The 26,345-nt window shown below is 51.7% G+C and overlaps 1 protein-coding gene across 2 annotated transcripts; it reads left to right on the plus strand.

Moving 5' to 3' along the window:
• The first annotated feature begins 3,244 nt into the window (after window positions 1-3,244).
• Window positions 3,245-20,421, plus strand: LOC123351371 (phospholipase A2 inhibitor NAI-like). Of its 2 annotated transcripts, XM_044990660.1 has the most exons (6): window positions 3,245-3,661; window positions 6,101-6,147; window positions 13,876-14,003; window positions 14,519-14,635; window positions 18,668-18,820; window positions 19,219-20,421. In XM_044990660.1, exons 3-6 carry the CDS (start codon window positions 13,955-13,957, stop codon window positions 19,590-19,592), a joined length of 693 nt encoding a protein of 230 aa, XP_044846595.1. In that variant the 5' UTR covers window positions 3,245-3,661; window positions 6,101-6,147; window positions 13,876-13,954; the 3' UTR covers window positions 19,593-20,421. The 2 variants fall into 2 exon arrangements, with proteins under 2 accessions (XP_044846595.1, XP_044846596.1); XM_044990661.1 differs by lacking the exon at window positions 6,101-6,147 and having other exon boundaries at window positions 3,246-3,661.
• The last annotated feature ends 5,924 nt before the right edge of the window (window positions 20,422-26,345 follow it).

Below are 26,345 nucleotides of genomic sequence, written 5' to 3' on the forward strand. Positions count from 1 at the left end.
GCAGCAGGCGTGTTTATGAATCAGAGACCCAACCCCAGCTGGAGATTGGGCCACCACACCCCTAAATGCGAAAAATCAAGCCGAAAAGAAGCAGCCTTTTCATTCTTGAATTTCCCGCAGTGAGTCGGGTTTCTAGGCTTTCTGTTGGACTCGTTAGGGAAGCCAAACCGTTTGTCTAAAACAGGAAATCCAACAAAATGCACCAAGATCCTCAACTGATGTAAATCAATGTAGCAATCAACCTTGCCTGCTGTCTCTTTAGTACCCGGCCTGCACAACCGTCCAGTCAGTGCCTACAGCAGACTTTGTGCACCTTAAACAATGCCTTTGATTTGAAGAACTGAAGATGACGACTAATTTGTGCGCTAGCAGCTGGGTTACAAATGAATAAGGGAGCTGCAACAAGCATCTCCCAGTAATGTCACCGCAATCATTCAAAAATCACCATTCAGGCCCCTCAAAATCATACGATTTTTAAAAATATGTTTGGCTTTTTTTCATTTGCCTCCTGTTTTGAGGGTTTGCTGGTCACCTTGTTCTGCTCTTCTGCACAGCCACTAGAAACTAGGGCCAGAAACAACTTCTCTTTTTAAATAAAATCTGAGATTCTCCTGTGATCACATGACTCCAGGAAGCTTTAAAGGGAAATATCAATAATTGCAAGAATCACAAGAGTTTGCAACACTCACATATCGACTGTAGCAATGCTGTGTTTTCCATCAGGTGATCCAAGGAGCAATTTAATCATATTATGATCCCAACAGCCTGTGTGAGCCCTTGGACAATCCAGCATGTTGCTACAAGTTGGTTATAGAAGCTAAATTCTATATCAGTGGTTTTCAACCTTTTTTTTCTGGCGACCCAGTTGAAGAACATTGTTGATGCTCGCGATCCAACGGAGCTGGGGATGAGGGGATGAGGTGTGGGAGGGGCTCAGAGTTGGGGCAGAGGGTTGGGGTGCACGGGTGAGGGCTGCAGGGTGGGCCTGGGAATGTGGGGTTCAGGGTGTGGGAGGGGGATCTGGGCTGAGGCAGGGGGTTGGGATGTGGGAGGGGGTCAGTGCTCTGGGCTGGGGGTGCAGGCTCTGGGGTGGGGCCAGGGATGAGACTTTGAACCGCTGATGGGACTTTTAACGGGCTGGTCGGCAGTACCGACCAGAACCATCGCGACCCAGTGCCTTACATTCCACGACCCAGTACTGGGTCACAACCCACGGTTTGAAAACCACTGTTCTATACAATCTATCGCCAGTGCAACTGCATTTATGCTGTATCTAGAATTAGTGTGCTTGTTTCTTTATGATTACTGCTCATGCAGATATAGTCGTATCATGTAATAAATTCACTTATAACCTGAATTAAGCCTCTATGTAGATCATGACAACAATGGTCAGAGAGAAAAACCCAGTGGTAGGGAGTCCTGTGGGTTAACCCCGCTAATTCCCAGTGGCAGGGAGTCCCACTGGTTAACCCCGCTAATTCCCAGTGGCAGGGAGTCCCACTGGTTAACCCTGCTAATTCCCAGTGGCAGGGAGTCCCGTGGGTTAACACTGCTACTCCCCAGTACTGTAACTAAACGCTTAGGCATCACTTTAAACACAAGACTTCAGTGACTTTGCTGCTCAAGGGTTTAAAGTTCTGCAGGCCTTGAAATGCTTTGCTGAACCAGGGCGCCAAAGAAGGGGGCAGACAGTCACACAGGGGGTGCGTCCCGTGATGAGCTTTTGGATCAGTGAGGAAATGGCGAGAGCAGCCTCGTGACTTCCAAAGAAGCCAAAGCTTTGTCTGGACATGGGGAAAGGGCTGCCTTGCTTTAAAACGGGGGAATCTCATGGGTGATCTCAGCCAGCTGAGCCGTGTCAGAGCTACAACTGGCCTGGCCTGCGTTAGGGTGTTAACACCAGTGAGCTCACACACGTTAACAACATCACACCTTTCCTTCTAGTGCAGACAGAGCCCTAAAGTGTGTGTGTCCCTGCTGTGTGGGATGAGCCCTGCTGTGTGTGTGTGTGTGTGTGCTGTGTGGGATGAGCCCTGCTCTGTGTATGTGTGTGTGTGTGTCCCTGCTGTGTGGGATGAGCCCTGCTCTGTGTGTGTGTGTTTGTGTGTGTGTGTCCCTGCTGCCCTCTGCTGGGTATGATGTGTGTGTCTCTGCTGGGTATGATGATGATGTGTGTGTGTGTCTGTGTCTGTGTGTGTCCCTGCTGCCCTCTGCTGGGTATGATGTGTGTGTGTGTGTCTCTCTGCTGGGTATGATGATGATGTGTGTGTGTGTGTGTGTGTGTGTGTGTGTGTGTCCTTGCTGCCCTCTGCTGGGTATGATGTGTGTGTGTGTGTGTGTGTGTGTGTGTCTCTCTCTCTCTGCTGGGTATGATAATTATGTGTGTGTGTCTGTGTGTGTCCCTGCTGCCCTCTGCTGGGTATGGTGTGTGTGTGTGTGTGTGTGTGTGTGTGTTCAAGCTGCCAACTTTCTAATCTCACAAAACCGAACACCCTAGACCCGCCTCTTCCACGAGGCCCCGCCCCTGCCCCGCCCATTCCCCCGAGGCCTCATCCCCCACTCAGTACATTCCCCTCCCCTCGGTGGCTCGCTCTCCCCCACCCTCACTCACCTTCACTGGGTTGGGGTGCAGGGAGGGTGAGGGCTCTGGGATGGGGCTGGGGAGGAGAGGTTTGGGGTGTGGGAGGGGGCTATGGGTTGAGGCAGGGGTTGGGGTGCAGGAGGGGGGACAGGCTCTGGGCTGGGGGTGCGGGCTCTGGGGTGGAGCCTGGGATGAGGGGTTCAGGGTGTGGGAGGGGGCTCTGGGATGGGATAGGGATTTGGGGTGCAGGGCGGGGTGAGGGCTCCGTCTCGGGGTGCAGGCTCTGCCAGGACAGGTAGGGACGAGCCTGCCTTAGCCCCTCAACACCGCGGACTAGATTTGGCGATGCTGAGCGGAGCTGCCAGGGTCCCTTTTCCACCAGCTGTGTGTGTGTGTGTGTGTGTGTGTGTGTGTGTGTGCGCACGCGCTGCCGCCTGCTGGAGGGGCTGAGCCCTGCACTGTGTGTGTGTGTGTGTGTGTGTGTGTGTGCTGCCTGCTGGAGAGGCTGATCCCTGCACTGTGTGTGTGTGTGTGCGTGTGTGCGCGCGCACACGTCCTGCCGCCTGCTGGAGGGGCTGAGTCCTGCACTCTGTGTGTGTGTGTGTGTGTGTGTGTGTGTGTGTGATAACTACACACTGTGCCCCCTGACTGCATGGCAACATGCAGAGCTGTGTCCACCAGGAAATGCGCTGGGGGGATGGGGTGTACCTAGGCCCTGCTCTGTCCCTCCCCTGTTACCCAGCACAGCCGGGTCCCTGGGGACGAGGCCCTGCCTGGCTTCCTCAGCCAGAGGCTGCTCTCACTTTCCCTGCGCGCTGGTCCAGGGAAGGGGAAGGGCCGGACTGCAGGGCGGGGCCTGGTGGGGAGTTGTTTTGATCCATCCGCAGAGCAGAGGGAAGGGAAGAAGGAGGCACACGAAGAGGGGGCCTGGCCAGAAGAGGGGGAGCCAGGAGCCCCCAGAAGGCGAGACAGCAGCTGAGACACTGAGGGCGAGGGACGGGTGAGCTGCGTGTGCCCACGGCTTGCTGCCCCGTCCCACAGACCATCAGCCCCCCTGAGAGCAGCCCAGCCGGGGGGAAGGTAAGAGATTCCCTGCCCCCCTGAATTCTCCCATCCCCCCTTAGGGGCCAGCTGCCGGGCTTTGATTCCAGTGGTCTCTGGTCCTGTGCGCATGTAACGCCGACAGACCCCCGTCATCAGCGCGTGGGATCGAACCGGGGACCCCTGGAGCTTAGTGCATGAGCCTCTTCAGCATGAGCTAAAAGTCAACGGGCTGTTAGCCAAGGCTGTAGAGCAGAATCAATCACCACACCCCGGAGGTGTGTGGGTTACACACAGAGCCAGGATGGGGGTCAGAGGAAGCTGGTGCGCTCCCCGTCTTCCTGCCAGGCCTTTGGGGCCAGCCAGAGCAGCTGCAGGGCTCCCCCTGGCTCCCCCGGCCTAGAGGGCGGGGCAAGGGAGGGCTGGGTCTGAGCACTGCTCTGCCAGTCACAGCTGATATGTTGTCCCCATCAGGGAGCAGACTACTGGTCTGGCTCGAAAATCTCCCCGCGTATGTCCGTGTCTTCATGGGAGCTGAGATCTCCCATGGACCCCGCTTCTTCCAAGGACAGGAGAGTCCTGCCCTTAATCTACATGGGTCCAGCAAGCCGGGAATAGAACCCAGGAGACCGGTCACCCACTTCCTGGTGTGACCCGCTACCAAGGGGAGATAGTTCCCCTCATTCGATTTTCCGGCAGGAAGGGAGAAGAATTTATCACTGATGCCCAAAAGGTGGGCAGGGCCAGCGAGGGGAATGGAAACTTACAGACGCTACCAGACAAAGCATTTCAGTTTCTATCTTACACGTGAGCACTTCTATCGGTAAGGGGACTGTTGCCCCCTTCCCAACATTCAGTGGGGGTGTTTTGGTTGCTAGCTCCCAGCACTAAAAGGGGAGGGATCGATGGCAAATCAGGACGCTGAGACTGACACTCCCCAGGAACAATGGCAAGAGGCCAATGCTCCAGGTCAGCCTGATTGACAGGGCGGGCTGGCTAATCAAGGAGACAGAAGGCCAGGGTGGGTCCCGTCCTCCGTGTGAGCAGGAATGTGCCTGAGTCAGACAGAGTGGGGCCGAGCTAAGGAGAAAGCAGAGGCCCAAGCTGAGCTGGAGAGCAGAGCCGGGCCAGACCCAGAGGGGCCAGAGCTGCATCCAGAGATCCAGAGGCACAGCCCAGGGAGAGCAGATCCTGTGCTGGGAGCAGAACTGCAGCCAGAGAGCCAGAGGCACAGCCCAGGGGAGCAGCTCCTGTGCTGGGAGCAGAGCTGCAGCCACAGAGCCAGAGGCACGGCCCAGGGGAGCAGCTCCTGTGCTGGGAGCAGAGCTGCAGCCACAGAGCCAGAGGCACAGCCCAGGGGAGCAGATCCTGTGCTGGGAGCAGAGCTGCAGCCACAGAGCCAGAGGCACAGCCCAGGGGAGCAGATCCTGTGCTGGGAGCAGAGCTGCAGCCACAGAGCCAGAGGCACAGCCCAGGGAGAGCAGATCCTGTGCTGGGAGCAGAACTGCAGCCAGAGAGCCAGAGGCACAGCCCAGGGAGAGCAGCTCCTGTGCTGGGAGCAGAGCTGCAGCCACAGAGCCAGAGACACGGGCCAGGGAGAGCAGCTCCTGTGCTGGGAGCAGAGCTGCAGCCAGAGAGCCAGAGACACGGGCCAGGGAGAGCAGATCCTGTGCTGGGAGCAGAGCTGCAGCCACAGAGCCAGGTGTGGTGAGCAACTGGGGCCAGCCAAGGGGGCCCCTTGGTAAAAGGGCCCAGTGCAGAAAGACGCCCCAGCCAAGGGTCCATGCAGGCCAGGCTGGGAGCGGGATCTTAACCTGACCGGGAGCTGATGCTGGTAAGAAGGGTCCCACCACCCAAAGCCCGGAGGTGTGTGGTCACCACCATTGCAAGTATCTAACCGGCAGCACAGCCAGGGGCTGAGACGGAGGCCTGGGACCTACAAGGAACTGACTGCAAAGTGCTTTGATGTCCAGAGACACTGTTTGTGATGTTCCCTGCCACAGATTGGGGTGATGTGTTTCCCTGTAACCGTTCCCATTTTTTCTTATTCTTTTCTTTAAATTAATTGTTAAGTAAACAACTTGTATTTGCTTTAAATTGTATGTAATGATCAGTGGGTCAGGGAGGTGTCCAGTGCAGAGGGTACCCCGGAGTGGGGACACCTTAGCCCCTGTCCTAGGTGACCACAGCAGGGTTGGGGGTCGAGCCCCCCAGGAATCCTGGGCTCAGTCTTGTTGGGGTTACGAGGACTCTGCCAGACAGGAGAGTGGAAGGGGAGTCCTCAAGGGCAGGGAGGCCTCTGGGTAAAGGAAGTGGGAGCGAGGACTCAGATCCTTTCGCTAGCCCACTTCACCGGGGTAGCACAGAAGCCAGGAAAGTTCCCCACAATAGCAGGACCATTCCCCCACTTATATATAAAAGGAGAGAAAGAAACAGAGACAGGAAACAGCGAGAGACTGACACATCTCTGCTTTGCAGAATTAGCCATCGACTTCACCCCGGGCAAACTTCACTCTGAGTGTTCGGTAAGTAAAACCCATCGGGTCTGTTGGTGCCCTAACCTCTAGACCTGGTGAAAAAAATTTATTTCAGAACAAGGAGAAAGCTACTGGGGGGGAGGCTGTTCTAGATTTGATTTTGAGAAATAGGGAAGAAGTGGTTGAGAATTTGAAAGTGGAAGGCAACTTGGGTGAATGTGATCATGAAATGGTGGAGTTCATGATTCTAGGGAACGGTAGGAGGGAGAACAGCACAATAAAGACAATGGATTTCAAGAAGGTGACTTTAGCAAACTAAGGGAGTTGGTAGGTCAGATCCCATGGGAAGCAAATCTAAGGGGAAAAGCAATTGAAGACCGTTGGCAGTTTTTCAGAGACATTATTAAAGGCACAAGAGCACTGCATAGGGAAGACAGGAAGTCTGGCAAGAGACCACCCTGGCTTAACCAGGAGACCTACAATGATCTAAAACTCAAAAAAAAGAGTCCTGCAAAAAGTGGGAACTCGGTCAAATTACAAAGGATGAATGTAAACAACTAACACCCATCTGTAGGAACAAAATTAGACAGGCCACCAGGGCCTGATGAAATGCATCCTAGAACACTCGAGCTGACTGAGGAGATATCTGAGGCATTAGCGATTATCTTTGAAAAGTCATGGAAAACAGGGGAGATTCCAGAAGACTGGAAAAGAGCACATATAGTGCCTATCTATAAAAAGGGAAATAGGAACAACCCAGGCAATTACAGACCAGTCAGCTTAACTTCTGTACCCGGTAAGATAATGGAGCAAATAATTAAGCAATCAGTTTGCAAACACCTAGAAGATAATAAAGTGATAAATAACAGTCAGCCTGGATTTGTCAAGAACAAATCATGTCAAACCAACCTGATAGCTTTCTTTGACAGGGTAACAAGCCTTGTGGATGGGGGAAGCCTCAGATATGGTATATCTTGACTTTAGTATGGCTTTTGTTACTGTCTCACATGACCGTCTCATAAACAAACTAGGGAAATACAACCTAGATGGAGCTTCTTATTAGGGAGGAGGGATAGCTCAGTGCTTTGAGCATTGGCCTGCTGAACCCGGGGATGTAAATTCAATCCTTGAGGGGGCCATTTAGGGAACTGGGGTAAAAATCTGTCTGGGAGTTGGACTAGATGACCTCCTGCAGTCCCTTCCAGCCCTGGTATACTATGAGGTGGGTGCATAACTGATTGCAAAATTGTTCCTAGAGAACACTTATAAGTGGTTCACAGTCATGCTGGAAGGGCATAATGAGTGGGGTCCCACGGGGATTGGGTCTGGTTCCATTCAATATCTTCATTAGTGATTTAGATAATGGCATAGAGAGCACACTTATAAAGTTTGTGGATGATACCCACCTGGGAAGGGTTGCAAATGCTTTAGATTCAAAATGATCTGAACAAACTGGATAAGTGGTCTGAAGTAAATAGGATGACATTCAATTAGGACAAATGCAAAGCACTCCACTCAGGAAGGAACAATCAGTTGCACGCACTCAGAATGGGAAATGGCTGCCTAGGAAGGAGTGCTGCAGAAAGGGATTGGGGAGTCATAGTGGATCACATGCTAAGCATGAGTCAACAGTGTAACGCTGTTACAAAAAATGCAAACGTCATTCTGGGCTGTATTCGTAGCAGGAGCAGGGCTGGCTTTAGGAAGTGCGGGGCCCAATTCGAACAGTTTCGATGGAGCCCCAGCAGGGATGACTAACACAAAAAAACACTTAAAAAAACCCCTTTCATTTCTTCCATGTATTATTTACTTTCCAAGACTATATAAATAATAACAAAATTCTATATTACAGACATTGCGTCATATATTGATTAGCTGATTTGCACTTTCATATCAGGAAAATAATTTGTTTTGATAGTTGTACAACTGATTTTCTTCACTTATGTTTATTTTATTAAAATTTATAAAATATTTCCTTATTAATATAAAATTGCCCCCTCCTTCCCCCCCAGCACTGCCCGGCCACGTGGAAACAAACCCTCTTTCCTCAGCTCCGCCCCGCCGAAACAAGGTTGGGGGGTGGGGGGTTACGGGAAGAAACGGCACATGGCGTGACCAGATCATACCAGTAAAATAGACCTGCCCCCTCCCTGCTCAGCCCCACCATCACACCCCTCTTCACCCCCTAGCCTCCCGCCGGCTTGCTGCATCCCTCCTAGTCAGTCCCCCACCCACCACTCGCCTCCTTTCACCTTCTCCCTCCCCTGCCAGAAACCCCCATGCCCACCCCTAGAGCCCCTGCTGGCTCACTGCTCGCCTCTTTGCCCGACCGCCACTTGCCCCCTCACCCCACCCCCCAAGTATAAAGCCTCATTCAAAGACCCAGGGGTCACTATGTTACTGCACACAGCAGTCAATCAATGCAGTTGTAGATAAATCTCTGCATTATACATTTTTGTATAACTTTTATATGACTTTGAATTGAACCTTGGTAATCTGTTATAGCAGGCCCCAAAGGTAGTGTAATTAAGGTATAAGAAAAATGTCTTTTTGCTAGGAGTAGAATAAGATCTTCCCCCCACTTTGTGATCAGTTGCCCTGTTGAATGAATGAGGTGTGACTGAGGAAGGTGTGGAAGGCAGCACCTCCAGACAGCTGCCACCCTTGGAGAGGGGCTGGGAGCCAGACCAAGGAGAGCTTTGCCCAGGCTGAGTGGGACGGAGTTTGGGTGCTGGGTACAGGCTCCGGACTGGGGCACGGGTGGGGTGCAGGAAGGGTGGAGGGGTGCAGGCTCTGGGAGGGAGTGCGGAGGGGTGGGTGCAGGCTCTGGGACAGAGTTTGGGGGCCGGAGGAGGGGGGTGCTGGGGTGGGGGAGGGGAGGGGACTGCCATCACATGTGGCTTCCTTCCTTCCCTGCTGCCCCTCACCACAGCCTTGGTGGGGAATGGGGCTGCCCCTTGCCCAGTGTTTGCAGGAGTGGGGGCTGGGGGGAAACCCAGTCAAACTCGGGTTTTACTCTTTCGCTGATGGGTCACTTTAACCCCTTACACACCCTTTCCCGCCTCTCTCACCCCCCTTTTCTACTGGGCTTGTTTGATCTTTTCGGTGGAGCCAGATGAAAACCACAAACCCCAGTGAGAGCAACAGGCTGGATTCACCCCTGTTTTACAACCACTCTGCACCAAGAGCACCTTCCTTCCCCGCCCTAGAGCTGCTGGATGGCTAGAAAGCTGAGCTGGGCATTTGATTGATCTGGAATGTTATCATGCCCCACCTCAAAAAACCTTAATATCCACACAGCTTTGGGGGGGAATAGCCCCCACCCCCAGCCGGTCTAATTTATTGTTGTAGGGCAAACGAAGGAGCCATAGTTTAATGGAAATATTCAGCCCCTACAGCGGTCTTGCAGCAGGGAAAGCAGAGTTGATGGGAAGGGAACTGGTTTGGATAGGAGCCCCAGTCCCCTTCCTTTGCAAAATAATTTGGAGAGGGGAATCAGATTACTCCGTGCCTCAGTTTCCCCTCTTGTGGGGGGGTGAGATAAGTCTCAGCCTGCCGTGTTGCAGACCTTTCGCATTCTCCCCTCTTGATGTATTTGATTTCCTCCTCCAAACCTCCCTCTCTCTCTCACCTGGAGTTCACAGCACTAGGTACCGGCTCGGGGCTTTTTCCCTGGGTTCCATTACATGATCCCGACTTTAGTTTTGAAACAGACACAGGCAGGCACAAACTCACCCTCAAACAGCAACACCACCGAAAACCACAAAACCAGCCCAATATTACAACCCTACGGGGAATCGCAGGGTCAGACACTCACCGCTGGAAGCCCCAGCAGCTGCTCAGGTGAGTGAGGTCCACTGCAGAGATTCCTGTCTCCCACCGGGCCAGAAGCCCCCTCGGCGTCTCCTCCAGGTGAGTGCGGGGAGGGAGGGGAGGCCCAATTCGGGGGAATCGGGCAAATCGGCCTAAGGCCGGCCCTGAGCAGGAGTGTAGTCAGCAAGACATGAGAAGTAAGTCTTACATTCTACTCCACACTGATATGGCCTCAGCGGGAGTGTTGTGTCCAGTTCTGGGTGCCACATTTCAGGAAAGATGTGGACAAATTGGGGAAAGTCCGGAGAAGAACAACAAAAATGATGAAAGGTCTAGAAAACATGAGCTAGGAGGGAAGATTGAAAAAATGGGGTTTGTTTAGTCTGGAGAAGAGACGACTGGGAGGGGATGTGATAACAGGCTTCAAGTACATAAAAGTTTGTTACAAGGAGGAGGGAGAAAAATTGTTCTTCTTAACCTCTGAGGACAGGACAGGAAGCAATGGGCTGAAATTGCAGCAAAGGCAGTTTAGGTTGAACATTAGGAAAAACATCCCAACTGTCAGGGTGGTTAAGCACTGGAATAAATCGCCCGCGAGTGCAGGGGACTGGACTAGATGACCTGTTGAGGTCCCTTCCAGTCCTATGAGTCTATGACCAGAACGGGGAGAGAACCCAGCAATCCTGACAGTTTTAACTACTAGACTCCACTCACTTTTCTATGGAACCCAGGAGTCCTGACCTGCAGGCCCCCTTCCTGCCTCATGAACTAGTCGCAATGTCCTTATGGAACCTGGATTTCCAAGGCCCACCCAACCCTACTCTCCTGTGGCCCACTGTCCACTCTAATGGAACCCAGGCGTCCTGACTCCCTCCCCCACTTTACCACCCCAAGCCTTCCAAGGGGAGATGGTTTTCCTCATTCGATTTCCCGGCAGGAAGATTTGTCAGTGTGCACAGACGCCCAAAAGGTGGGCAGGGCCAGCGAGGGGAACAAGAACTTACAGACTCTACCAGAAAAATCATGCAAAACTGTTTAAGTTTCTACATTACACGCGAGCCCTTCTGCAAAAGGGGAGAGAGCCAGGAAATAGCGAGAGACTGGTACATCTTCTCTGCTTTGCAGAATTAGCCACTGACTTCTCCCCAGGCAAACTTTACTCTTCTGGAGCCAGCGATAGAACCCAGGAGTCCTGGCTCCTAGCCCCACTCCTCCACCATATGAAGGCTGATGAAGGCAAGAGACAGTGTGCAAATGAGATAACTGATGTGTGCGGCAGGGTTATATCAAAGGAAAAACTCTGTTAATCTCCAGTTCTCTTCCCAGTGAGTGGAAAGAGCTGCCTGAGACTGAGGGGAAGTGGGGTGAGAGAGCTGCCTGCTGCCGCATCAGAGAGGTGACTCTGACTCCCATGTAAACTCTTGGACTGCATCTCCTGGGACCAAGGAATTAGCTCTGCCCCCCGCTTACTAGGGAGCATGTGACAGAACGGAGACTGAGTGTGGCTGAGGCCCCAGCTAAATGTGGGGAAAGGGAGGCAGCTGCAGAGCCCTGGCACTGTCGTGACACCCCCCGAGGGTGGGAGCTCCAAAGCACAGGGCACAGCGGTGGGGTGGGATGGGAGATGGCAGATGTTGCTGCCATCAAGAGGGAGGGGGAATTTCTCCCCCCCCACCCGTCTATGACAGCCTGATGATCTGAGGCAACATGAATGATACCGAGGCAGTGTGTGTGGGGGGGGTACCACTGCTGTGTGGTGTGGCGAGGAAACCCCACCACAGTAGGCAGAGCGTTCAGTACAATTCCTCCTCCCCGTGGGGAGCCAGGAGTGAAGGTGTAGGGGTGGCAGGCCCTGATCTATGCGGCGGCAGGCACTGATCTCTCAGGAGGGGGCACTGAAAGAATTTGGCTCTGAAGGAGGGTAGGGGTTTTGTGGGAATATATCACCCCTATGCTGACACTTAAACAGAAATGTGGAAAGCTACAACATCAGGCCTCTAGGAAAGAGGGGTTAAGTAAGGTTGTGTGCCAGGCGGCTGAAACCGGTTCGACGCGGCCTTGTCTGGTCTTCTGATACAGGGAAGGCCGTAAACAAGATAATAAATTAGGAAGGTATGCAGCATGACAGCTCGCCAATGAATAGAGAGCAGAGTTTGTGCAGGGGATGTACAAACCTTTGAGAGCCAATTAATGATTGTGTAGTAATGATATAATCATAGTGTAATAATTGTAATAAAGGTATATAAAGAGGGTGCATAGAAAAATAAAATGATTCAGCTTGCAATCATATTGGTTGTTGTGCTTTATCCGGCCCGCATGAGACCCGACAGGGTTTGATCTTGCCTGGGGCCTGGGATGCCTCTGCTGTTAAAAATAATGCATGGCTGAAAACTGCAGGGAGCTGGACATTGTGTATTGAGGACTGTTTGCAGTGGCAAGCTATCACTTTAAGGGGGGGGGGTTCTGGTCCTGCTGGCAGTCTTGGGAACTCTGCAGGGAAGCGGGGGACCAGAGGCGACCTGCAAAGAAATAGCCTAGAACAAGGCTGGTGAGTTGTTTCTCGCTGCCATAGGGAGCAGCCTGCTTTGTCTCCCTCTTCTTTGTGGGTCTTGTGTGTGATCATTCTAGATTACCAGAAACAGAGTCACCTTACACTGTAACCTTCTAGCAGGATCAGCTGAGGTTTGTCTGTGACTGCTGTGGGTGGGTGCTGTGAAGGGGTCAGAGATTCGGCTACTCCAGAACTCTGGCAAATGGCTCGGAGGTTCCACCCACCATGTCAAACAGCTCGTGCATAGAATCATAGGACTGGAAGGGACCTCGAGAGATGGTCTAGTCCAGTCCCCTACCCTCATGGCAGGACTAAGTATTATCTAGACCAGGGGTGGCCAACCTAAGCCTGAGAAGGAGCCAGAATTTAACTACTGTACATTGCCAAAGAGCCACAGTAATACGTCAGCAGCCCCTATCAGCTCTACCCGCCCCCCGCTCCCAGCGCCTCCCGCCTACCCGCAGCCCCACCGATCACCGCCTCCCCCTACCTCCCCACACCTCCCAATCAGCTGTTTTGCAGCATGCAGGAGGCTCTGCGGGGAGGAGGAGGGAGAAGCGAGGGCACGGCAGGCTCAGGGGAGGTGGCGGGAAGGGGTGGAGTGGGGGCAGGGCCTGTGGCAGAGCCAGGGGTTGAGCAGTGAGCACCCCTGGCACATTAAAAAAAAAAGTTGGAAAGTTGGCACCTGTAGCTCCAGCCCCAGAGTTGGTGCCTAGACAAGGAGCCGCGTATTAACTTCTGAAGAGCCGCCTGTGGCTCCGGAGCCACAGGTTGGCCACCCCTGATCTAGACCATCCCTGACAGGTGTTTGTCCAACCTGCTCTTAAAAATCTCCAGTGATGGAGATTCCACAACCTCCCTAGGGAATCTATTCCAGTGTTTAATCACCCTGATAGTTAGGAAGTTTTTCCTAATGTCCAACCTAAACCGCCCTTGCTGCCATTTAATCCCATCGCTTCATTAATAACGTCTCTTTGAAAAACTGTCAACTGTCTTCAATTGCTCTTCCCCTTAGACTTGCTTCCCATGGGATCTGACCTACCAGCTCCCTGAGTTTGCTACAGTCGCCTCCTTGAAATCCATTGTCTTTATTGTGCTGTTCTCCCTCCTACCATTCCTTAGAATCATGAACTCCACCATTTCATGATCACTTTCACCCAAGCTGCCTTCCACTTCCAAATTCTCAACCCGTTCCTCCCTCTTTGTCATGGCTCTGGCTTTAGGCAGCTGCTCCCCACCTTCTGGCCCAGGTACAGGCACCTCTGCCATCCCCACCTTGCATGTCCCAACTTTTACAGTCAGCCCTGCATCCTGGAGGCGACTCAGCCCCCTCTTCCCTAGCAGCTTTCTCCACCTTCTGAAATAAAAAATTGTCTCCAATACATTCCAATCCCTCACCTGATCTCTTTCAGCTCATTCGTGATTAATCCCCCTGCTGGAGAATTGGCTGCTTCATAAACCCCAGCGCCAATCTACTGCTTCCCCATCACCATGGAGGCTTCTCTTGCCGCCTGCATCCTCGCTGCTCTCCTGGCTACGGGTGAGTGGGGTCTGTTCCTACGGGGGCTGATTTCCTAACTTCTCCCATGTAACAAAAGCCCAGCACAGCCTGTTGCATGAAATGGTTTATTAAAGTAACTACAAAGCAGCAGCAGAATAACAGGGGCCAGGTCTGAATGAAAACAGCCCCCAAGGAGATGCCTGGAAGTCCCAAGTTCCCGTGGCGATGAGTGAACCAATCCTGGAACTGGGAGGTAATGGTTGGAGTTGGAATCCCTGGAAACGTGGTTACATTCCCCAGCTGGCCAATGAACAAGGAGATTTTGGAAAGAGGATCTTCCACTGCGAGTTTGTCTGGAAGGAACCAGACTTGAATCAGAGTAACGAGAGCGCAAGACGCTAGGAACTGGGTTTCTGTCCCATCCCCAGCTGGGGTCTGTTGCTGTAGCTGCACTGGAGTCAGTGGGGCCAGATCCCCACCTGGTGTCAATCAAACCCAGGGGAAGGCAAGGGAGGGACAAATCCAGGTGGCTCATGTTCTCTCTCCATCTCCAGGGTCCTGTCTGCAGTGTGAGGTTTGCACTGAACTAGGAACCAGCTGCTCGGGCACCGTACAGACCTGCTCCGCTGGGCTTGACTCTTGTGGCATCACTCTGATTGAACAAACATTGGGTAGGTGATATGGACCCTAACCAACATGGGTCATGGAACAGGCTGGGGAGCCAGGATGCCTGGGCCCTCTCCTTGTCTCAGCACTGGAAAGGAAGTGGGGTGCATGGGTCTGAACAGGGATTGACTGGGAGCCAGGACACCTGGGTTCTATGCCAGACCCTGTGGGCTACCTCCCCCAAGGGGACTTAGGCTCAGTATTGCGATGCCGAACCCTCAGTGGTCTCCACGAACCATCAGTGAGAGGCCCAGGCTCCCTGTCCGGTGCACAGGGAGAGGGAGGCACCTGAGGATGGGATCCAGAAAAGCCAGCATGCTGAGCGGGCAGTTACCTCATCTAGCCAATAGGAAACGCTGAGGTGAGGGGTGTAGCCTAAACCCCTTCCTCCCAGAGTTCAGTATCTAAGTCTCGGCTGCACAGATGTGCCCAGCTCTGGTTGGGAGCCACACCTGGGAACCCCTCGCTAGGAGTTGGGTGTTTGAAGCAGGTCAACCCTTCCTTGAGACACCAGCAGCTGGGACACACAACCTGGAGGTGGGAGACCCAATTACAAATTCCCCCTTCCACTGGATTATGGAGCGGGTCTCTCTCGAGCCTTCTTCTTGCTGCTGTTCCATTTCATATTAAATATTTCAGCTTCTTGGGAGAATTTCATTTTTACCTTCCTTCTCATTTTGAACATGTTTATTACCATCGTGTTAGGTGACTATTGAGCATTTTTATCCATTCTAGTTTTCTCAGTTGAGGAAAATGATGGCACGAGGGTTTCAGACAATAATTATTTAATGACAACAGGTGTTGAGATGCAATAATGTAAATCTTTATAACCGTTAAAGCAAAAACTCTCAACAGCATGGGTCAAGTTATACAAAGTTATACAAGTTATAAATCAAACTCTAATATGTTCTCAAGCAGCATTTTTGCTACTTTGCCAGTCTGTAAATTTCAATCCTCATCGATGGAACGGTTTGGTCAATTTGTAGGAGTTTGGTGAAATCAATGTTTACCAACATGTACTAAGAAAAATCTGACCCTATCAAGCCTGTAAACACTTGAATGTAAACTAGACCCTGACTTTGACATACACTGGGGGAGCTTTCTGGCCATTGGACTACTGGGTATAAGACGGGGTGAGGGGGACATCAGAAATACCAGCTCCTCCAGCTGTGTTTTGGGTGGGGCCCAACCACGTCCCACTTCTCAGAGGCTGCCTCCTGGATCAGACGCCATATCTGAGATAGGCAGGGGAACACCTACCGCGTGGTCCTGCTGAGGCCTAACCATGAGCTAGGTGCCAAGTGTCAGGATTTAGGCAGCTGTGTGGTTACCCACCAGCAGAAACTTAGGGAGTTTAGGAGCTTACGGGGTCAGGCAGCAGCTGAGCTGGGAGCTTGAGGATTGAAATGTTGGATTTTAGTGTCCAAGGTGGAAGTTAGGTGACTAAATTGCTTTGTGGGACCTCTCTCCACTGTAAAAATGGACCATTTATTCCTGGCTTTTGCGTCCTGTGTTTTAACCAGTTACCAGTCCAGGAGAGGACCTTCCTCTTCTCCCATGACAGCTTATTTTGTTTGCGAGTCCTTTGTACTCTCTATGCCATTATCTAAATCATTGATGAAGACATTGAAAAGAACCAGACCCAGAGCTGATCCCTGTGGAACCGCACTCATTATGCCCTTCCAGCATGACTGTGAATCACTAATAACTACTCTCTGCGAACGGTTTTCCAACCAGTTCTGCACCCACCTTATAATAGCTCCATCTAGGTTGTATTTCCCTAGTTTGTTTATGAGAAGGTCATTCAAGACTGTATCAAAAGCCTTACTAAAGTCTAGATATACCACATCTACCACTTCCCCCCGTCCACAAGGCTTGTTATCCTGTCAAAGAAAGCTCTCAGGTTGGTTTGGCACAATTTGTTTTTGACAAATCCATTCTGGCTGTTACTTATCACCTTATTTTCTTCTAGGTGTTTGCAAACTGATTGCTTAATTATTTGCTCCATTATCTTTCCAGGTACACCCGTTAAACTGACTGGTCTGTAATTCCCCAGGTTGTCCTTATTTCCCTTTTCTTAGATGGACACTATATTGTCACTCTTCTAGTTTCTGGAATGTCTCCCGTCTTCCATGACTTTTCAATGATAATTGCTAATGGTTCAGATATCTCCTCAGTCAGCTCCTTGAGTATTCTAGGATGCATTTCATCGGGCCCTGGTGACTTGAAGACATCTAACTTGTCCAAGTCATTTTTAACTTGTTCTTTCTCTATTTCAGCATCTGAACCTACCACATTTTCACTGGCATTCCCTATGTTAGACGTCTCATTGCCACCAACCTTCTTGGTGAAAACCGAAAGAAAGACGTCATTAAGCACCTCTGCCATTTCCACATTTTCTGTTATTGTTTTTCCCTCTTCATTCAAAGCTCTATAAGGTGGGATTCAAAGCTCTATAAGGTGGGATTTCACACCCCACCTTATATAGCTTTAATATATGTCAGGAACCCTTTGTTTCAAATTCCATTCCCAGTCCAGTTTGCTGGAAAATACAGGTACACAAAATAGAGTTCAGTGTCATGTGATCTGGTCACATGCCCTTGCTGAGTCATGGCAGCCATTATTTACAGGCTTGCTGAAACATTTACAGGAAGGCTGAGCTCTTACATAGTTCATTGTCTTTGCTGATGGGCCACTGTCAAAATTGTTGCCTTTGAAAGGTTAACTGTGGGGGTTACACAGAGTAAGCACATATGAAATACAGGTACATAGTCAATATTCAGAACTTCCGATACAAAATGATACATGCCCAAAAATAGGATAATCACATTCAGCAAGTCATAACTTTTCCAATGACTCCTAATATGACTCATCTTGTACAAATTACATCATAATTATGTCATAATTGTGCCCCATGATGAACAAGGGGTGTTGTGTCACAACCCCATCAAAGAATTCTAATAGACTGGTGAGGTGTGATTTTCCTTTACAAAAGCCATGTTGACTCTTCCCCAACATATTGTACTCATCTATTTTTCAGATGATTCTGTTCTTTACTATAGTTTCATCCAATTTTCCTGGTACTGAAATCAGACTTCCCAGCTTGTATTGCCAGGATTGCCTCTGGAGCAAGGGCACCAGAGCCCTCCCAAAAGTGGGAGGCCCTGGGGCTCCTGCCTCCTGAGGCCCTGCCCCCTGAGGTCCCACCCCAACCCCTCCCCCGCAAGGGCCCACCCCCCTTTTCCCTTAGAGGCCCTGCCCTGCTTCCAGACAAGCCAGAATCTGGAGCAGAGCTGGGGAGCCTTCCACCCCCACCCAGAGTGAGGTAGGGCTGAGAGCAGCCCCCAGCCCATGTCCTCATCCCCTGGGCCCCACACCAAGGCAGAGGGAGGCTCCCCACAGCTGCCCCTATGACCCTTACCATGCCAGGCTGTGGCTTTGAGGCCTCCCCCTGGCCAGAGTCAGGAAAGACCCACATGGTCAGATGTGGGGAGCCGGCACAGAGTCATGGACCCTCCATCTTCACCTGCCTGGGAGGCAGGGAGACAGGCCAGGAACTTCTCTTGGAGCCCCTGCACTTTGGGCAGGTGGAGGGTCCGCACTGGGCTCCCTGGCTGGGCTCCCCCTGGGTGCTGGCCTGGTCGGAGGGTGGGGCCTCGGGGGGAAGAGGACGGGAAAGAGGCAAGATGCACCCTAGTGAAAAATGTATGTGCCACGTCCGTCCACTTTCAAAATTGGGAGGGCTCTGACCCCCTCTACTTCCGGCACTATCGTTCTAGAGCCTCTTTAAAAAATCACCATTACATTAGCTACTCTCTGCCATTTGGTCCAGAGGCTGGTTTAAGCAATAGGTTACATACCACAGTGAGTAGCTCTGCAATGTTATATTTGAGTTCCTTCCGAATTTCCTTCTCCTTTTCCGTGCCTTAGTTTCCCCATGGGTAGAGGTAGGATAATGGCAAAGGGCCATCACTGTGCAGAGGGCATTGATGGGGTGGGAGTGGAAGGGGAATAAATCTACATCTTCTCCTCTGCAGCGGGACTGAAGCAACAGGTCATTGCCAAGGCCTGTATTTCATCAGACCGTTGTAACCTTGGACCCCTCACTATGAATTTCGGGAATGGAGTGACAATGAAGCAGGGCATCGCCTGCTGTGTGGGAGACGCCTGCAGAACCACCACTGTTACCGGTACCTCTCCTCATCTCTGTCTCTCCCCCCCCATCCCCGGCACCTCCTGCTGCCCGGAACCTGCCCCACGGTAACTTCCTGAGCCTGGTCCTCCCGCCCTGCAGGGGGCGCCCCATGGAATAATGCTGAGCCCCTGGCTGGGTGGGTGGAGTTTAGTGGGCGGGGCTCTAGGCTCCCACCAGGTGTGAACCCAGCTGACCCCACCCAGGGCGGGGTCCAGGGCTCCCTGCTGCAAACCCCTCCCCCATCCCTGCTGCCCCTGGCGTCCTCGGAGCTACAGCTCCCCCTGCAGGGGGGCGCCCAGGGCTGAGCTGTGCAGCCCCCAGCTGCTCTCCCGGCCCCGACGCCTCCTGGGGCTCGTCCCCCGAGCTGACTGCGTTTGCTCTGCTTCATCCCAGTGCCCCCGGCTGACCCCAAACCCAACGGCCGGCGCTGCCCAGCCTGCGTCGCTGTCCTCTCTGCTCAGTGCAATGAAGGGATCATAGATTGTACTGGAGCTGAGACCCGATGCATTGAGGTTGCTGGGACTATCACAATAGGTAACTTCCATTCAATTATTTTTGGGTTATTTTTCCTTTGTTCTTCAGAGTTCAAGGAAACTGCACCTGTGTTCCCCTGCCAGGGTTCCTCAGGGCTCCCACGCTGGGCTCCTGGCTCCTCAGCACTCACTTCCCTTGGGGGGACACCTGTGTCTTTAACCCGGCTGACCAGGGGTGTAGCAAGGCGAGACTCCCTGCCGCGGTGCCTCCTGCTGGTTACACCTGGGAATTAGCTCAGTTCCAGCTCTGGGGAACCCTTCACTGGCCAGTGTCTCTCCTGCCGTCGCCTGCTTCTTCCAAATCTCCACCATGCTTCACTTCCGGCCCCACGTCCCTCCCTATACACGGTGTCCCTTCTCTTGGGTACTGCCCCACAGTATTGTCCCACACTCGGGGGTCCTCCCCTCTCTGGAGAACCCCAGTTCCCTAAGCCCACCTCACCTCAGTGACCCGCTGCCAGTCTGCATCTAGCCCCTTCCCTCAGGGGCAAACTGCGGTCTGAAATGGCCACTCATCATCAGCAAGGGGGCTGGACCTACCCCTGGCTACCCCTCTGCAGCCCTAGGCCCTTCTTGAGACCTTGGAGGCAAGGCCTCGGCCTGGGAGTCTCCCCAGCTCCTCCTGCCCTTCCCCAGCACTGCTCTGTCCAAGGTACCCCTTCTGCTAGCAGACGGCCAGTCCTTCCCTCTCTAAGGCTGGAGAGAGACTGACTTCCTGCTGGCCCTGCAGCCTTTTATAGGGCCCAACCTGGCCCTGATTGGCTGCCTCCAAGCCCTCTCCAGTTGGCTCCCAGCCGCAGCCCTCCCTAAGGGCCGCTTTTAACCCCTTCTTTCCCGGAGCGGGGTGACCGCCTTGCTACGGGGGAGTTCTTTAAGGCTACACAGTCCCCTGCCAACGCTGTGATAGCCCCAGCAAGCCAGACTGCCTAACAGGCCAGCGTGTGCGCTGCGCATTCTCTGCTGGGGGGTTGAACAGCGTCATGGCCCACGGCTGTGAGCTAACCCACAGCGCCTCCTAAGCCAGCACCTTCGTGCTGAAGGAGAGAGCATTTCAGAGAAACCAATGATAGAAACCAATGAAAGGACCTGTAAGCTGGAAACTTTCCCTGAGGTCACCGCACCTCCAGCCTTGGGCTCTGCGAGGGTCAGTCCCAGTGACTGGGGTTTCATTGTTGTTACAAGTTAATAACAGTCTCAGAGTTCTGATGACGAGCTCAGTCGTTCCTTCCTACGACGTGGACCTTTCATCTTGGTCTCATGTCCCGGGGGTCAGCAGGCAAAGGTGCCGCCTTCCCGGTGTAGCTTCACAGAGCTGTTTCTGGAGTAACCAGGGCTGGGGAATGTGCATTAACCTCACCCTAGAGATTCCCCGGGGAAAACCACTTCCCACTTCTTGTTCCCAGAGTCCATCCCTGGCTGGCACATGGTTCAGTTCAGGCCTCTGGACCCCCAGGTCTCACATCTGCCCCAAACTCCTACCCTAGGACAGGATGCTGTGCGGTCTCCTGCGTAAAGATATCAGCTGGACATCAGGACACCTGGGTCCTATTTCCAGCACCGGCTCCTGTGTGACGTTGGGCCAGTGGCTTCCCCTTTCTTTGTCTCTGCTTCCATGTCCACCTTTTGCCCACATAGAGTTTAATCTGTAAGCTCTTTGTGGTAGGGCATGTTTGAGTATTGGGATCCCCTGGGGTGCCAGGTGCTGCACAGACCCAGACAGAAATGGGAGACCCTTGTTGTGCCAGGCACTGAACAAGTTCATAGTGGCAGTTCTTGAGGCCAAGAGCTTGCAATCCAAACAGGCAGAAGGAGCATTTTACCCATTTCACAGATGGTGAAACCGAGGCACAGAGAAACAAGGAGACCTGCTTAAGGTCACACAGGAAGACTGTGGCAGAGCTGGGAACTGAACCTAGATTGCAGAGTCCCATCATGGTGCCACAAAAACCTCTTAGAAATCCCACGGCTGACACCAACAGTGAGCTGCTGCATTGCTAAGTGAATGTTGTGGCTAATACAGGCCTGCTCCAATCTGGGTAGGCTCTAGATTGGAGCTGCCAGTGACTTGCTCAAGGAGACAGAGTGAGTCTGGGTCCAAGCAGAGGAGAAGAGGGAGAGACCATCCAGGGCCAGACAGGCTGTGGAGAGCAGAGGAGATGGAGGCTCTGAGGGACCTGGAATGAGCTCTGAGGAGCAGAGGAGAGGCAGAAGAGGCCATTGTGTCCCAAGCCTGTCAAGGAGTGGATTTGCTCCCTGACACTCATCACCTGCTTTTCCTTCCCACACAGGTGGAACAACCACATCGATGACCATGAAGGGCTGCACTACTGAGGCTCTCTGTGCAAATACAACAGAGGCTTCGGAGTCCTTTGCAGGGATCAGTACGGATCTAACTTTCAAATGCAAAGCATCGGGCACAGCACGGGGCCCAGTTGGGCTCCTCATCCCAGCCCTCGCTGGGCTCCTTCTCATGCAGCTCCTCTCCTGATCCCCCACCCGTGCAATGGCCACACTACACTCAATAACACCCTTTCTGCCTATGTCTATCCCTCTCTGCAGCCACTGTCCCCTTCCAGGGGCTCTGGGCTCCCAGCCGGATTCGCTTCCCCTTTATTTTGTTGCACTGAATAAAACAAACCAGAGACCAAATTCTTTGGAGATTTGTAAATTTATTTGGATGGGGAACATTTTAATTCTAGTGGGTGGGCCTGCTTAGTTTTAGAGGGACCCCCAGGGGTGAAATCAGGTAGCACAGGCTAGGAGTGACAATTCTCGATAGCTCATCTTTTTATATCTAGGGTTGGCTGAATTTAATTTTTAGCTTTTTTTATTTCAATGGATAATAGAAATCTTTATTTTTTAGCATTTTTTTCTATTTTTATCCATTTAAATTTTCACAGTTGTGGGAAATGGTGGAGGGCCATAACGATGTAATGACAGAAGATGCTGAGATTCAAAAAGTTAAAGTTTTCTAACTCCTAAAGCACAAATTGTCAATATCATCTGTCAGAATATGCAAAGCGAAGAGCCTAAAATCAAACTCTAATAAATTCTCAACCAGCATTTTTCTTACTAAGCCTATCAGAAAATTTTGTGAGTTTGATGCAAATATTTATTCATTCGGTTGGGTGTGTCTGGTGAAATTGACGTTGATCAATGTTTACCAATGAAAATCTTATCCTTCCAAGCCTATTTACATCCATCACAACCAACTCCTGCCTCTTCTACTACTGGCAGCACCCTTAGAGCAGGTGAACATAAATTACAGGCCACTTCGGAAACTGTCAGCCAAGGTCTGTGAGGGAGATTTTGTAACAGAGCTGGGAAGGGTGCCCTGAGTCTGGGCGGTGCAGCTTTGAATTCCTACCCTGGGAAATAGTCTCAGGCCATCTGCAACCAGCTCCCATCGATACACAGCCACAGCTGGAACTGGCTCAGATTTTTCCATCAAAAACTTTTGATGTTGAAAATGAAAAACTCAGTTCTTGGAGGGACATTTCCTTCTTTCTCCTTCGTTTCCCTCCAGAAAGGGAGGAATTCTGCCAGGGTGTTACAGAGCCCCGTTGAATTAGATAGGAAAAGCAACTGCAGATGAGACGAAGCAAAGCGTTTCAGTGCACACAGGGGCAGCTCTAGGTATTTTGCCACTCCAAGCACGGCAGGCAGGCTGCCCTAGGCGGCTTGCCTGCGGGAGGTCCCTGGTCCCACGGATTCGGCTGCCCGCCTGCGGGAGGTCCGTCGAAGCCACGGGACCAGCGGACCCTCCACAGGCATGCCGCCGAAGGCAACCTGCCTGCCGCCCTCACGGCGACCGGCAGAGCGCCCCCCGTGGCTTGCCGCCCCAGGCACGCACTTGGCGTGCTGGTGCCTGGAGCCGCCCCTGAGTGCACACACGACAGCAGAACATTGCATAGTGGGCTGAGTAGAGCGTACACGAAAAAGCAATAGTGCTATTTTGTTTGGAGTAACCTCCTGATGGAAAGGTTTGGCAGGACCAGAACTAACGCAGAAGTTACAGGATTTTTTTCATAACAGCAACTGCTTTTGTGTGCTCCTCTGTCCAGCACCACTTTGACTGAGGCAGGTATAGCATATCTGCTGTAGCCGATAAGGCCTAGAATAGATTTTAAGGCAGATACACGGACAGGCAGAGGCGAATGCAAATGTAGATCTCTCTGCTGTTGAGCTGGTGTCTGTTTGTCTCTAGACAAGGTAATTTCTAAAAGGAAACTGAGTGAGCAGATGCACCTTGGCTGGGTGACATTTCAGATCAGCCTCTTGTGGCAGCTTCACCAGCTTATTTACAGCTCGAATCGCTCCTCTGAAGTACCCGTGGAAGAGGGAAGGGTAATTGTGAAACCTTTCTGGCAGACAGGTTTACGGATGATATTGTTGCAAGAGAAAGCAGCAAAACAGTTATGTGACACACACAAACGTATAACACATGTATAGGACAAGACAAACGTTGCTCCACTTACAGGACAAATGAATGAAAACAATGCATGCTAGAAAACAAACAAGAAACAAAACAATTGATTACCCTTTATTTAAATCATTCAATCAAAGTTCATTCATTTGTATCTTAATGCCTTTGCCCCTTTAATTGTACTGATTTAATTGACAATGCACTTTCGATTGCTCTTACCTTGTGAGTACTGCTATAAAAAAAGGGACAAGAGTTTAATAGTTATGTGAGGATTTAAAAAAACACAATAGTTACCCTTTTGTTGCTTGAAAAGCAGATTACATGCTTGACCTTGAGATTTAAAAAGAGGTAAAATCATTAGTTTTACTGGACTTACTTAAGCACTTTTATTTTTAGCATTTTGGTACTTTGTTAATTATTATTTTATTTTATTTATATTTGCACCTGATTTCTTATTTTGGATGACACGGTATTTTTTACAAATGAAGAATAGGTTTTACCATTCACATCAAATGATTTATTCTCTTCTTCTTTAACTCTTTGCAAAACCAGACCTGTGAGCTTTTCTTTAAAAACAGAGGGAGTGGGGAAAAGCCAGGTTGACTCCAGTGGAAACCGAAAGCAAAAGTCTGAGCTGCCCCTTTCCCAGAAATGGCAGGAAATCAGGAGGCGGGCATGGCTCTCAGTCAGCAAACAAAACTCTGACAGCCCTTAATTCTTGCACAGGCAAGGGAACGGCCTGTGAAGCTGTTTAGCCTGGCATCCATCCACCAGCAGCTCCAAAGCTCCTTTCTCTCCCCAACAGAAGTTGGGTCAACAGAAAATATCACCTCACCCACCTTGTCTCACTCATAAACTCTGGCATCATTGTCTCACTTTTCTCACATTTCCCCAGGTGAAAAAATGTCAGAGAAAGTAGGTGAAACCTCCCTTTCCCTCTATGTTCTACCTCTGCCGGCCACGTCCATGCATTGGCTCACTCAGACAATTCCACAAAAGGGGCTCCAGAAAAGCCTCCCCATAAAACCAGACTGTGTTGATATTGGGTAATTTTGCTTGACTCTTTGATGGCGTTTGTATGAGCTGCAGTGGTTGTTTGGGTTCGTAGCAGTCTATTTTCTGCATGGGAGAAAAGAGAGCAGCCCATAGGGTGGGGTCAGGTAGGGGAGTCATCAACACTTTCCAGGAATACAGAGCCCTTCCCAGGACACCCTGTGCTGAGGTGTTAGCTGGGCACTGGGCAGGACTGAATGTCTGGAAGAAGGTTAGATCCCAATTCATGTTCCCTGAAGGTGTAACAATAAAATAATCATCACTGGAACATAGGGATTGGCAGACAGCGTCAAAGCCAGGGGCGGCTCTAGACATTTTGCCGCCCCAAGCACGGAGGGTCCGCTGGTCCCGCGGCTTCGGCGGACCTTCCGGTCCCGCGACTTCGGCGGACTCTCCGCAGGCAAGCCACCGAAGGCAGCCTGCCTGCCGCCCTCACGGCGACCGGCAGAGCGCCCCAGTGGCTTGCCGCCCCAGGCACGTGCTTGAAGCGCTGGTGCCTGGAGCCGCCCCTGCCCAGGATTTCTGGGGGCCTCTCCCTGGTCACTCAGGACAGGGGCTAGGTGTCCCCACCTTGGGGTTCTCTCTCTGCTCTGGGCACTTCCCTGAGCCCCAATCCCTGCTCAACTCAGATACAACCCATTAAACACCAACTCTAAGCAAAACAAGGAAGAAATGGGAAGGGTTAAAAGAAGAAGTAACACGACCCTCTGGGCACAGGGACACCATGACCGGCTGTCTCTGGCACATCAGATAAATTCACCCTCTGTTCTTCACTTGTCCCTGTTGTGCTCCTGTCAGAGCTCGCCAGGTAAGCAGGGGCAGGCCGAGTCCGTATGTGTACGGAACCTCCCCCCCAAATCAACACCAAACCGTGCACAGCAACAAACCAGATTCTCAGCTTGTGCAAATCTCCACAGCTCCTTTGACTCCGGTGGAACTACATGGATTTACACCAGCTGAGAACTTGGCCAGAGTCCGTAATACCCCCTGGGATGATCTGTTAGCTCAGTATTAATTTTACTGGCACCAGTTTCTGCAGCTGTCGTTGGCGTGAGTTAGGGTGACCAGACAGCAAGTGTGAAAAATCGGGACAGAGGTGGAGGAGTAATAGGCGCCTATATAAGAAAAAGCCCCAAATCTCGGGACTGTCCCTATAAAATAGGGACATCTGGTCACCCTAGCATGAGTGCACCAAACTGCCTGTCCGGTTGTTGTTTATGTAAAACTATATGTGACACGCTCCATTCTCTTCCAACATTAATCAATGTAACAAGGAGAGAGAGAGGAGAGTTTCCTACTCAAACAGCTGGAGACTGGCCTGTTTCATCAAGAGAGCTCAGAAGAACTGAAGCATTTGAGGCTCAAGCTGAGAGATTCGGTGTTTCACAGCTTGTTGAGCCATAGGTGCAACCACAAGGGGATGGAAGGGTGAGGGGGCAACATGTCCCCCCCACATTTCAGGAAAGGCTTTTGTCTCACCCCAACCTCGTCCAGGGTCTGTTTCTCCC

Source organism: Mauremys mutica, chromosome 17 (genome assembly GCF_020497125.1).
Source record: "Mauremys mutica isolate MM-2020 ecotype Southern chromosome 17, ASM2049712v1, whole genome shotgun sequence".
Lineage (NCBI taxonomy): Eukaryota > Metazoa > Chordata > Testudines > Geoemydidae > Mauremys > Mauremys mutica.

What these genes read in the sequence shown, in the direction of transcription:
- LOC123351371 (XM_044990660.1), top strand. Translation starts at nt 13,955, where the DNA reads ATGGAGGCTTCTCTTGCCGCCTGCATCCTCGCTGCTCTCCTGGCTACG. An exon ending in CGCTGCTCTCCTGGCTACGG is followed by an intron (nt 14,004 to 14,518) that starts GTGAGTGGGGTC and finishes CTCCATCTCCAG; the next exon opens with GGTCCTGTCTGCAGTGTGAG. An exon ending in TCTGATTGAACAAACATTGG is followed by an intron (nt 14,636 to 18,667) that starts GTAGGTGATATG and finishes TCTCCTCTGCAG; the next exon opens with CGGGACTGAAGCAACAGGTC.